General features: G+C 42.6%; 1 protein-coding gene across 1 annotated transcript in view; it reads left to right on the plus strand.

Moving 5' to 3' along the window:
* The window catches only part of LOC309550365 (DNA (cytosine-5)-methyltransferase 3A-like), a gene marked incomplete at its 5' end in the record, with an annotated part of 96,203 nt that overhangs the window by 25,201 nt on the left and 56,571 nt on the right, over positions 1–14,431 (plus strand). Inside the window, 4 exons of the mRNA XM_082250761.1 lie at positions 378–490; positions 2,421–2,604; positions 4,102–4,186; positions 6,694–6,839. Of these exons, the coding sequence (XP_082106887.1) occupies positions 378–490; positions 2,421–2,604; positions 4,102–4,186; positions 6,694–6,839 (528 nt within the window). The remainder of the gene's footprint in view (positions 1–377; positions 491–2,420; positions 2,605–4,101; positions 4,187–6,693; positions 6,840–14,431) is intronic.

The following is a 14,431-nucleotide window of genomic DNA, read 5'->3' on the forward strand; positions in this document are numbered from 1 at the left end:
GGGGTTAAATAGGGGGATGCAGCTTCTATAACTTTTTTGCTAGTGTCCATTCACTTGAAGGTAGCTGCATATAACCCAATAGTGATGATTAAAGACCCGGTGTCCAATAGTGTACTCCAGGAAACAGATTTTAATGTAAAGTCAAGTGGATATTGAAAATAAGATAAAAGTTCCTCCTTTTCTCTCTCTCTGCCTTCTGTCTTCTCTTTTCTCCTCTCCCTGATTTCTCTCTGTCCCTCCTTTTACTTTCCTTCTCCTTTTCACTTTCCTACTCTCCCATCTCTCTGTATTCCTTCTGTCTTCTGTTTGCCATTTCCCCCCGCATCCCTACTTTTTTCCCCTAAACTTGCTCCAATCTCTCTATCTCTCCACCAAAGGATTGGTTCTTGAGTTGGGGTTATCAGATGGACGATGCAGGTTGGCAGTGTTACTGCAGCATCTGCTGCTCTGGGAAAGAGATCCTTGTGTGCAGTAATCACTACTGTTGGAGGTAAGGGTATTCAGAATCATGTAGGACATTTCATAATAATAATAATAATAGGAAAGGGACTTTTCACAAAGGTTTTCCCTTTTAGTTTCTTGTCACAAGTGGTATTGGAATGCCAGACCTGTCCATTGTATCTATCCACTATCTTGATGGATCCTTTGTGCCCATTGAGAAGGGCTTATACTGTAAAATGCTTGTTACCTGGAACTCTATCCTCAGAGAATTGCTGTATCTAGAGCTGCCTTCATGACGTTCAATGAGATATAGCACTTCATGGGGTAAATTTACTAAAGGCAAACAGACTATGCACTGGTCTGCACTGCAATCCACATTAAAATCCAACCAGATATATTACAGCGCCATTGGAGTGTCCTTACTTTTATTGCATCTAATGTTTTATTTCTTCCAATGCTTCTGAAACTGGTCCCATCTTTAGGGAAACCTCCTGATGCCAATCCCGAACCTACTTTCACTACTATGTTGCCACAGTAATCTTGCACATGCACGGAAAACTATCCTCTTTGCTTCCTGTGTGCTTGCCTGGTTACAGTGTGAACAACCCCGGTGCCATGGCTAGTCACATGGGGTTTCAGGAAGAGATAATGCTCCTCGCTCTCATGAGATAGCTGCAATGCCAGGCAGTAAGGATTACATCACGACGGCACATCGCTATACACTTTCATGGCATATTGAGTGACTGTCAGCGTGCCGAAAATATGAATTGAAATACGCATATGCGAATTACATAATCAGGCAAAGTACAGTGCAAAAATCTCATAAACAAAGCATCTCACAAAGAATTTAAAGCAACCTACATGTAAGTCTTATTTTAAGGTTTTAAATGCCAATGAGTAAAGAGATCGAATTTACTACCACTTTCACTTAGCAAAGAATACCCAATCAAATGCAAGGAAAAAAACCCCAAAAAACAGCATTTATGCTTGCACATGATTGGATGATGGAAGTCAGCAGAGCTTCCCTTCATGTACTAAGCTTTGGAGCAACTGAACTTGCAAAATGCACAGTCTGTTTGCTTTCATTAATTCAACAATGTGATGGAACGCTTGGCACCCCGCTTGGGTACTTCCGCCAAACGGTACCTCCTGCCCTCTAATCCCCTCCAGCAAACCGAGAGCTAATACCAGCCCTTTTACCCCAACCATTGTACACAGACAAGGTAAGGTAAAATCCAAAGGAATATTTACCCAAAACATTACACAATGGTTAGATAACGAGCTAAAGTTGACATAAGGCTAATCCCATCATAAGAACCTCCAAAAGTAAGCAAATTAGCCAACAGACCATAACAATAGGTGACTCAATTAACAATGGGAATGTATACCTAGATCGGAGAGACCTACTTAACAGAAAGACACTTAACACTTTAATAAACAGACTATAGCAGGCGACCCCAGCATCAGGTTTCTTTGAACTGATCATATTACCATCTGCTCTGAGTATCATAGTTTAAAGCAGTCATTGCTGGTTTGGGCATAGAGACCCCAAATATGTATATGGGTCCTCCAGTTCCCATAGTCTGTGTGTTGTGGGGAAACATGGACTTAAATCTGAAGCAAGACCACTGCAAGGGCTCTTCAGGCACACACCTCCCAAAGAGTAGTGTTCCCTTAAAAGCCAGGGCCCATAGTCAGTAGGTAAGAGGCCACCCTGCTGTCCCCTCCAAAAGCCCTTGTCCTGGTTGGGTCTGTCACAAACCCCCCATATGTCTACAGTTACCTCGTTACACTAAAAAAATGTGGACATTTTTCCAGACTGAAGATCACAATATTGACGAAGACTGATAACACACTGAGTAATGTATATATTATCTGATGTCCATTATAATTAACGTAGCGTTACGGCTATCATAATTAATGCTGGTCAGCATACAGGGTTGCGTTTTGCAGACAGTGTCTTCTCACCCTTTCCACAGGCGTTTCTGTTTAGAGTGTGTGGATTTGTTGGAAGGAGAGGGGTCTGCTCAGGCAGCCAGGGAAACAGACCCCTGGAAGTGCTACATGTGTCGGGAGTCGTTGGTAAGTGGGTTACTGCAAAGACGCCACGACTGGCCCTCTCGCCTTCAGACTCTGCTGACCAACAAGAATGATCCGAAATATGTAAGTGATGTACTTAAGTGTTTCCCAACATTGTCCAAAGCTAACTATGTCTCCACCAGCCTAATAAACAAGATTAATTTTCCATACTATGTCCAAACACTAAACCAGTCATGCTTACACTCTATGGTTCCACCATTGTCAAACACTAATATTATTATTATAATATATAGCTCTGACATATATAGCAGTGCTGTGCAAAGAAAACTCCATAAGACACGTCGGTCTCTCCACACCAGAGGAGCTTACACTCTAATATCCCCACCACAGCCACTCACTCCTATTATACATTTATATAGCTCTGACACATTCTGCATTGCTGAGACCGTCACAACTCTGTCCACCACAGTCACAGGGTATTATTATATATTTCTTATAGTGCTGGTATATTCCACAGTGCTATACAGAGAACACTGAGTCATTCATATTAGTATCTGCACCCCAGGAGCTTACACTCCAATTTCCCCACCACAGCCACACATTGTTATTAACCGCTTGCCACTCGGGCTATAGCCGAAAGACGGCTACAGTGCGGGCTTCCAATGGTGGGAGGGCATCCTTGGATGTCCTTCCGTGATTGCACTGCCCGTGCGCCCCTTGCGATTTGTGGGGGGTGTGCTCTGTGATCGCTGAGTCCTTCAGGCTCAGCTGATCACAGATCGGGGTAAAGGGCCAATCACAGTGGCCCTTTAACCACGTGATCAGCTGTCAGCCAATGACAGCTGTTCACATGATGTAAACAGAAGCCGGTTATCGGCTTTTCTTCCCTCATGCTGATAGCGTGAGGAGAGTAAGCCGGTAACCGTCTTGTGTTAGGGACATGTGCACTGATAATTGGGGCACTGATTATCAATGTCCTGATTATCAGTGAAGTCCCAACAGTGCCCACCAGTGCTGCCAATCAGTGCCCACCAGCGCTGCCAGTGCCTACTCATCAGTGTCACCTATCAGTGCCCCGTATCAGTGCCCATCAGTGCCACCGATCAGTGCCCATCAGTGCTGCCTATCAGTGCCACCTTTCAGTGCCCTTCAGTGCCGCCTATCAATGCAGCCTCATCAGTGCCATCTATCAGTGCCCATCAGTGCAGCCTATCAGCGCCCATCAGTGCAACGCATCAGCGCCCATCAGTGAAGGAGAAAAATTATCTGTTTGCAAAATTTTAGAACAAACTATGACATTTTTTTTTCAGTCTTTTTTAATTTGTTAATTTGCCTCTAGCTGCAGGCATCACTCTGGTGCAAGCACTGTTCCGAAATATCGGTAATATGTGGCCGATTATTATATATCGGGGAAAGTGCATATTGGCCCTCGATATATCAGCTTTGCCAATAATCGGTAGATCCCTAGTTATTATACATTTATATAGCTAGTGGGTGTTGAAACTAAGACCAGGGTCCCTCTGTACTTTTGTGCCCTAGTGTATAATACTAGCCATTGTACCATCATCCTACCTGGATAAAACAAAAAACATTTCTTAATCTTGTCTCTATGTTTCCAAGGATCCTATAGTTCTCTATCCACCAATTCCAGCGGAGGATAGGAAGGGAATTCGGGTCCTGTCTCTCTTTGACGGGATTGCAACAGGTGAGCTGATATTCAGATTTCCTACAGAATAAGTCCAAAACCTATTTGCCATTGATTTGAAGTTGTTGCCTGATATATACAGTGGGTACGGAAAGTATTCAGACCCCCTTAAATTTTTCACTCTTTGTTATATTGCAGCCATTTGCTAAAATCATTTAAAGCGGAGTTCCACCCATTTTTAATAGGTTGGAATACATAGATCTTTGTAATCCCCTTTAAAACGGCTTTTACCAATGGAAACTTTTTTTTTTTTTTTTGCTAGTAAATACCTTAATTTTGGCTTTATTCCTCCTCTCCTCACTTCCTGGTCCGATCGGCGATGACGTCATTCGGCGATCCGCAGTGTCTGCTGGGATGTATTCTACTTGCAGTAGCTGTATCTGTACTGAGCCGTGCCTGCCCCGCCTCCGCCCCGCCTCCTCTCATTGAATTGCATTGTATGAATGTATTAAGGCTGTTCTCTGCCCAGCCTCCGCCCCGCCTCCTCTCAATACAACTCAATGAGAGGAGGCGGGGCGGAGGCTGGGCAGAGAACAGCCTTAATACATTCATACAATGCAATTCAATGAGAGGAGGCGGGGCGGAGGCGGGGCAGGCACGGCTCAGTACAGATACAGCTACTGCAAGTAGAATACATCCCAGCAGACACTGCGGATCGCCGAATGACGTCATCGCCGATCGGACCAGGAAGTGAGGAGAGGAGGAATAAAGCCAAAATTAAGGTATTTACTAGCAAAAAAAAAAAAAAAAGTTTCCATTGGTAAAAGCCATTTTAAAGGGGATTACAAAGATCTAAAGTTCCAAAAATGGGTGGAACTCCACTTTAAGTTCATTCTTCTTCCTCATGAATGTACACATAGCACCCCATACTGACAGAAAAACACAGAATTGTTGACATTGTTGCAGATTTATTAAAAAAGAAAAACTGAAATATCACATGGTCCTAAGTATTCAGACCCTTTGCTCAGTATTTAGTAGAAGCCCCCTTTTGATCTAATACAGCCAGGAGTCTTTTTTGGGAAAGATGCAACAAGTCTTTCACACCTGGATTTGGGGATCCTCTGCCATTCCTCCTTGCAGATCCTCTCCAGTTCTGTCAGGTTGGATGGTAAACGTTGGTGGACAGCCATTTTTAGGTCTCTCCAGAGATGCTCAATTGGGTTTAAGTCAGGGCTCTGGCTGGGCCATTCAAGAACAGTCACGGAGTTGTTGTGAAGCCACTCCTTCGTTATTTTAGCTGTGTGCTTAGGGTCATTGTCTTGTTGGAAGGTAAACCTTCGGCCCAGTCTGAGGTCCAGAGCACTCTGGAGAAGGTTTTTGTCCAGGATATCCCTGTACTTGGACGCATTCATCTTTCCCTCGATTGCAACCAGTCGTCCTGTCCCTGCAGCTGAAAAACACCCCCACAGCATGATGCTGCCACCACCATGCTTCACTGTTGGGACTGTATTGGACAGGTGATGAGCAGTGCCTGGTTTTCTCCACACATACCGCTTAGAATTAAGGCCAAAAAGTTCTATTTTGGTCTCATCAGACCAGAGAATCTTATTTCTCACCATCTTGGAGTCCTTCAGGTGTTTTTTAGCAAACTCCATGCGGGCTTTCATGTGTCTTACACTGAGGAGAGGCTTCCGTGGGGCCACTCTGCCATAAAGCCCCGACTGGTGGAGGGCTGCAGTGATGGTTGACTTTCTACAACTTTCTCCCATCTCCTGACTGCATCTCTGGAGCTCAGCCACAGTGATCTTTGGGTTCTTCTTTACCTCTCTCACCAAGGCTCTTCTCCCCCGATAGCTCAGTTTGGCCGGAGGGCCAGCTCTAGGAAGGGTTCTGGTCGTCCCAAACGTCTTCCGTTTGAGGATTATGGAGGCCACTGTGCTCTTAGGAACCTTAAGTGCAGCAGAAATCTTTTTGTAACCTTGGCCAGATCTGTGCCTTGCCACAATTCTGTCTCTGAGCTCTTTTAGGCAGTTCCTTTGACCTCATGATTCTCATTTGCTCTGACATGCATTGTGATCTGGAAGGTCTTATATAGACAGGTGTGTGGCTTTCCTAATCAAGTCCAATCAGTATAATCAAACACAGGTGGACTCAAATGAAGGTGTAGAACCATCTCAAGGATGATCAGAAGAAATGGAAAGCACCTGAGTTAAATATATGAGTGTCACAGCAAAGGGTCTGAATACTTAGGACCATGTGATATTTCAGTTTTTCTTTTTTAATAAATCTGCAACAATGTCAACAATTCTGTGTTTTTCTGTCAGTATGGGGTGCTATGTGTACATTCATGAGGAAGAAGAATGAACTTAAATGATTTTAGCAAATGGCTGCAATATAAAAAAGAGTGAAAAATTTAAGGGGGTCTGAATACTTTCCGTACCCACTGTATATATATATACGGTATCTGTGATAGTGTCATATTTCATGATATTATTAAGCTAGTGAGGTTTGCATATTGGCTGCTCTTTCAGAGTGAAACATTACTCGGATTTTCTCTGTCACCGCAGGCTTGTTGGTATTGAAGAGCTTGGGCATTGAGGTAGAGCGCTACATTGCTTCGGAGGTGGATGAGGCTGCTATAACGGTGGGTACAGTGCGACACCCTGGGGAGATCACCTATGTGGGGGACATACAAGAGATCACCGGCAAACAGGTCAGTGTGAGCACACACCCGTCACAATTGGAAAAGGGCAATCAGTCTACATGGAAGGAAGTATTATCTGTCCTTTCATGCAATAGAATCATTCTCTTTAACCTCCCTGGTGGTATGATTATGTCAGGAATTACATACCATACATATATACACATATATACATATATATATATGTATATATATATATATATATATATATATATAATATAAAATGTGTTATGTGTTTGTGTTTTGTGCAACGTTTTTTGAATTTCCCTCCCTAGTTCCGCTCCCATGCAGCATTGCTGCTGCAGGGAACGGAACTAGGAAGTGATCAGACCGACGGAGGACGGACGAGCGGCGGGACTCTCGGCTAGCGGTCACAGCAATGAGAGATCATCGCTGGATCGCCAGGATAAGGTAAGAGAACACCGCTGCGCTCTCTGCACATTCACCCCGAGCGTGACTCGGGGATACCGATCCTGCACTAAAAAATCCACCCCGAGTCACGCTCGGGATTACCGCCAGGCGGGTTAAAGTGAATAGTGAATATTTTTGTATTTATATGTATTATATGTATGACTAGAAAATGCATTTTTTAAATGTTGATCAGGCTAACTTTAAAGCGTAACTCCACTTTTGTTGAGAAAAAAGCATTCCCCCCTGGGTGATCTCTGTACATTGCAAGGATTATAACAACCTTTGTTGCAGATTCCTACCTATTGTTATTCTGAAGAAATCACTGTTTGTTCCTCAGTGCCTCTGTGCTGAGTGGGTCTAATGGGAGTGGCCTCATAATTATCAATCAGCTGTGCAGCTGCAGAGCACTAACAAAGAAAGCTGCCTACATCTCTTTAGTCGTGTTCCTATTGGGAGTATCTCACTAAAAATGACATGATGTTTCTGGGGTGTGGTCAGTATACATTCTGTGTACAGAACAACTCCAGGCAGCCATATTGCATTGCATTTTCAGAAAATACAACAGCTGCAGATTGAAAAGTAAAGGTCATTTTTAAAAACATTCAATTACAATATGACTTGTGTCGCAATTTTTATACGCTATATTGTTTTTTTATTTTTCCCCTCGAAAGTGGAGTTACCCTTTAATTGTTTTGCTAAAAAAGAGCTACAGTATCTCACAAAAGTGAGTACACCCCTCACATTTATGTAAATATTTTATTATATCTTTTCACATCTTTTGACAACACCGAAGAAATGACACTTTGCTACAATGTAAAGTAGTGAGTGTACAGCTTGTATAACAGTGTAAATTTGCTGTCCCCTCAAAATAACTCAACAAACATCCATAAATGTCCAAACCGCTGGCAACAAAAGTAAGTACACCCCTAAGTTAAAATTTAAAAACTGGGGCCAAAGTGTCAATATTTTGTGTTGCCACCATTATTTTCCAACACTGCCTTAACCCTCTTGGGCATGGAGTTCACCAGAGCCTCACAGTTTGCCACTAGAGTCCTCTTCCACTCCTCCATGACGACATCACGGAGCTGGTGGATGTTAGAGACCTTGCGCTCCTCCACCTTCCGTTTGTGGATGCCCCACAGATGCTCAATAGGGTTTAGGTCTGGAGACATGCTTGGCTAGTCCATCACCTTTACCCTCAGCTTCTTTAGCAGGGCAGTGGTAATCTTGGAGGTGTATTTGGGCTCATTATCATGTTGGAATACTGCCCTGCAACCCAGTCTCCGAAGGGAGGGGATCATGCTCTGCTTCAGTATGTCACAGTACATGTTGGTATTCATGGTTCCCTCAATCAACTGTAGCTCCCCAGTGCCGGCAGCACTCATGCAGCCCTAGACCATGACACTCCCACCACCATGCTTGACTGTAGGCAAGACACACTTGTTTTTGTACTCCTCACCTGGTTGCCACCACACATGCTTGACACCATCTGAACCACATAAGTTTATCTTGGTCTTGTCAGACCTCAGGACACGGTTCCAGTAATATATGTCCTTAGTCTGCTTGTCTTCAGCAAACTGTTTGCGGGCTTTCTTGTGCATCATCTTTAGAAGCGGTGTCCTTCTGGGACAACAGCCATGCAAACCAATTTGATGCAGTGTGCGGCGTATGGTCTGAGCACTGACAGGCTGACCCCCCCACCCCTTCTCTGCAGCAATGCTGGCAGCACTCATACGTCTATTTCCCAAAGACAACCTCTGGATATGATGCTGAGCACATGCACTTACCTTCTTTGGTCACCCATGACGAGGCCTGTTCTGAGTGGAACCTGTCCTGTTAAACCGCTGTATGGTCTTGGCCACCATACTGCAGCTCAATTTCAGGATCTTGGTAATCTTTTTATAGCCTAGGCCATCTTTATGTAGAGCAACAATTCTTTTTTTCAGATTTTCAGAGAGTTCTTTGCCATGAGGTACCATGTTGAACTTCCATGGACCAGTATGAGAGAGTAAGTGCGATAACACCAAATTTAACACACCTGCTCCCCATTCACACCTGAGACCTTGTAACACTAACGAGTCACATGCCATGGGGGAGGTAAAATGGCTAATTGGGCCCAATTTGGACATTTTCACTTGGGGGTGTATTCACTTTGGTTGCCAGCGGTTTAGACATTACTGGCTGTGTGTTGAGATATTTTGAGGGGACAGCAAATTTACACTGTTATACAAGCTATACACTCACTACTTTACATTGTAGCAAAGTGTCATTTCTTCAGTGTTGTCACATGAAAAGATAGAATAAAATATTTACAAACATGTGAGGGGTGTACTCACTTTTGTCAGATACTGTATATAGCTATAGAAGGATATTATACTCGCGCCTAGGTAACTTTGTAGGATTTATGGGAAGCAGCAAGTAATCAAAAACACTATCTAAAGTGAATAGTGATCTCAAGCATGTAAAAAATGGTAAAAAATACTGCGCTACCCTAATATGAGTGAAACTGCATATATGTATCAACTTAGCAGTGAAAGTGCACGTGCAAACGTGTAAACAATACTGCTGTGCTATATAGCCTTAATTGCTGATATAAAGTAATAAAACCATCTATAATAAATCACTGTGATATAAACAATAAATAAATTGCCACTAAAGTGCACGTGCGAACGTGTAAACAATAATGATATACCTATAAAGTGCTTAAGGCTAGATCAATTGTAATAACAAAACATGATACAGCAAAAAATATCCAGTGAAGAAAGTAGTCCGTGAAGTGAACACAAAGAAGAAAGTGCAAGGACGTGCTCAACAAGTCTCTTAGTGTGAAGTTGGGATCGTGCGTGCCAGTGATCCTTGAGTTCTATCACTCTGTGCCAAAAGGTAAGGTAGCACACTTACCAGAAGGTGTGGATTCCTATGGCGTATGCCAATAAGAATCTAAAACGCTTTTTCTGCTGCTCCTTTATGTGGATGGGCGGGTGGACGATCTCCTTAGGGATGTGGATATGCATTCAGCATAGAAGAAAAAGAGAGAAGCTCCTCATAGTGTAAAAAGGTTTTCAAACCTTTATTAAACTCAAAAAAGCACATCAATCTTCATAAAAAACATCCGTAAAAATGTCCATAAAACCCCCAATCGATACTGCAGCTTAAAACTTTAAAACACTCCAAATGTAAAAAACACTCCAAAATAAAAAACGTAGGTGACACAACAAACAGAACTCCACCCCCCCAACCAGAATATGGAAGGGGGGTCAGAGAAGGAGAGGATGCAGAGGGGGCCGTCTCAAAAAGAAAAAGGGAACACTAGGCCAGGGGATCTTCAACCTGACCAGTGAAACCTTCACTGAGGCAGAACTCATGGTCCTAGATCAGGGACTAAAATTTGCCCCTGATAACAAATTCAACGAGTTTCAAACTTTCATAGACCTGCAAAAGTTTATAAGGAAAGTTAATATTAAAAAACACTTCCACTTGAAAGAAAATGATTTGGCTCCAGATTTAAACCCCCCCTCAACCCCTCCCAGTGTTTTTAAACATAGCCATTTTAAAAATAAATCAACTTTTAACCCTAAACCCCCTAATAACCATTTTACGGAGACTTTTAAAAATATGGTAGCCCAAGACTTAAAGGATGTGACTAAGAATAAAGGCAGAACCAAGAAAGATATATGGGAAGGCATTAAACAAATAGAAAAAAGGAAAAATATAGTCATCCGCCCCGCTGACGGGGCGCCCGTTTCGCTCCCAGTGTGGCCAATTTATTTATGGCCCACTGGGAGGAGGAGGTGGTGTTCCATGACCGTCCCCCCGAATTGGTGTGCTATAAAAGGTACATCGATGACGTGTTCCTTGTGTGGAATGGAGAAATGGGTCAACTGGAGTCATTCATGAGCAAATTAAATGACAATAATAAAAACATAGTCCTCACATGGAACATTAGTACCACTAGTGTAGTTTTCCTGGATCTGGTCATCTCCAAGGGAACTAGTGGGTTTACGACTAGTAACCATTTCAAGCCAACAGACAGAAATGCGTACATCCCTCTAGACAGCTGCCATCATGCCTCATGGCTTTGTAATATTCCGAAGGGTCAGTTTGTTAGGCTTAGACGCAATTGTTCCTCAGAAGTAGATTATACTGAACAGGCTAATGTCTTATCCGAAAGATTTCTACAGAAAGGTTACAACAAAGAGAGATTATCTAGGGACCTTACAAGTGTTAAAGAGATTGACCGTAACACTTTATTAAGTAGTGGCCCTAAACGAGAAGCACCAAAGGATGAGGTAAGGATTGTTCTAGACTATAACATTCAATACAAAAAGATTGAAAGTATTTTCAACAAGCATTGGCCCATTCTGATGCAAGATCGGGTGTTATGCGATTATCTCCCAGAAAGACCGCGTTTTGTTTATAAACGGGCTCCCACTTTGAGGAATATATTAGCTCAAGGAGTAGTGGACCCTCCAGTGGAGGCACACAATAAATTGTTTGCCTTTTTGAAAGGTTTTTATGCATGTGGTAAATGCATTGTGTGCCGTTCTGCTAAAAAGAATATAAAACGCAGGAAGGATTTTGTGGCCCAAGCGACAGGAAGGGAATATAAGATCAATGACCTTATCACCTGTGCGACCACTGGGGTCGTATATGCGATTGAATGTGGCTGTGGTTTACAATAGGTGGGTAGGACCTCTAGAGCCCTCCAAGTAAGACTGGCGGAACATGTTAGGTGCATCAGAAAAGGAAAATCACCCCATTTTTTGTACCAGCATTTTAAAAACTTTCACAATAAAGACCCCAAAGACATGAAATTCTGGGGCATTGAAAAAGTTAAAAAACATTGGAGGGGCGGCAACTATATCCGTCAACTTAGTAAGAGAGAATCCTTTTGGATTTATGAGACGAAGGTTGCCGTACCGAGGGGCTTAAACACGGATTTTGATCTAAACTGTTTTATTTCTGACCGATAAATTATTGCTCTTCTCTTTTATATGTATGTGCAGTGTTTTAGTGCTTTTATTAGTATTTTAGGGTTTTAATATGCATGTTTTTTTTATATATTTATGTAACTTCCGTGCCAACGGGTATATGGCGTCACACGCTATTATGTGTATATATATTTATATACTTTTTAATATAGTATATTTAATTTAATATAGTATATTTGATTTCATACTATCCATTCTTATCCTGTTTATGAATTGGCTCTGTGGAGGTTATTTAGTAGCCCGGAGGGTGAGAGGGGGTTTTGCTTCCTCCCATCCTATATGTAGCCATATCCGGGATCGTCTGCAATCTTGAGCCGGTATTTATTTCTAGTTCCGGAGTTAGGGTAACTATAGGAACGTTTCAGAAATGACCGGCCAATCATATTAGGGGGTGTGTCTATTTATATGGTGACGTTGGACCAATCCTCTTCATTGCTGACGAAGCCTCCACCCACGGAGGCGATACGCGTGCGGAGGGAGGAGGAACCTAGCGTCTGACGTCACCCGCTGGCACGGAGGAGACCGAGTGACACCGAGTCTGTCTCGCTGTCCCGGTCTGTTTGCTGTTTTATGCCCGATGTCCATCCATTCAAGTAAGAGGCCACTCTGTTATATGTTTTTAGCCTGATTAAAGACTTTATTACACTATCCTGGCATCTCTTTCCTTCCTTACCCTTTCATTGGGGAGACATACAGGAGTGTTTAGCTTTTAAGTGGAGCAGGCTTATGTTGAACGGGAGATTGCCTTTTCCATCGTTTGACCAGTGAGAGGATTAACAAGAGGTCGGAGCCAGTGATCTGTTCAAGTGTGCAATGCCCATATTATATTCATTAAGGTGAGAGGCCACTCTGGAAGGTGGAGGGAGTGTGTGGTGTTCTTCTGGCTGTCTGCACCTGGCTCCTTTGGAATACATTGGGAACTCTTGCACTTAAGGAATATCACACCTTTTATCTGATCCTGCATTCGTTTCTTTTCCTATGGACTGTGCATGTGTCATTGGTTTTACTGTTGTCTATTTTATTTAGTGTTTCAGAGAGCGCTGCACTGCCTATTGTTTTATATTTCTGTCACCCAGGTTTGTTTCTGTGCCTGTTTTAGTGTTCAGCTGCTAGCAGTTAGGGAGGAGCGCTGATATTTTCATCATTGTTGATAGGGGGGGTGGTATAGTTATTTTAACCAAAGATATGTATAAACAGGAACTAAACAGATTGGTGCAGGACATATCCACATATGAGAAATTAAAAAACAACCCCACCAATAAATATAGAAGTAAATGCAAATTATTATTGAAAAAGGCACATAAAAGAGGTATATTGAACAAAAAGGAATACAGATACCTTATCCCGGATCATTCCAGGCTCCCCGTTATATATCAAGTCCCCAAAGTACATAAAAGCACTACAGCACCACCAGGCAGACCTATTATTAATGGAATCAATTCCATTTTTTCCAGAATAGGGGAGTACTTGGATTTCCACTTACAACCCCTGGCACAGACCTATCCGGCCTACCTGAGGGACAGTAAACAATTAATCAATATCCTAGATGGAATACAAGGTACCCCCAATCTAATCATGGCTACAATAGACGTTGAGTCGTTGTATACCAATATAGATCAAACAGATGCCTTACGAGCTGTCATGTGGGCCTTAAAAGAAAAGACAGACCTAAAACGTGACCAACAAATTCTATTAGGTGAAATGCTGGACCTCGCCATGGGTAGCAATTACTTCTGGCATGAGGGCCAATATTATAGGCAACACAGAGGCGTAGCCATGGGGGCCAAGTACGCCCCGAGTGTCGCCAATATATTTCTCAGCAAATGGGAGGAAGAAGAAATCTTTCAAAAAAATATTAAAGATCTTTTAATCTACAAAAGATATATTGATGACATTTTTATTATATGGTCAGGAACGGAGGAGGCCTTAAAAGTCTTTATGCATGACATGACATGAAAGGAATCCACACCTTCTGGTAAGTGTGCTACCTTACCTTTTGGCACAGAGTGATAGAACTCAAGGATCACTGGCACGCACGATCCCAACTTCACACTAAGAGACTTGTTGAGCACGTCCTTGCACTTTTTTCTTTGTGTTCACTTCACGGACTACTTTCTTCACTGGATATTTTTTGCTGTATCATGTTTTGTTATTACAATTGATCTAGCCTTAAGCACTTTATAGGTATATCATTATTGTTTA

The sequence above is a fragment of the Pelophylax lessonae genome (genome assembly GCF_965119305.1).
Source record: "Pelophylax lessonae genome assembly, chromosome: 3".
NCBI classification, from domain to species: Eukaryota; Metazoa; Chordata; class Amphibia; order Anura; family Ranidae; genus Pelophylax; species Pelophylax lessonae.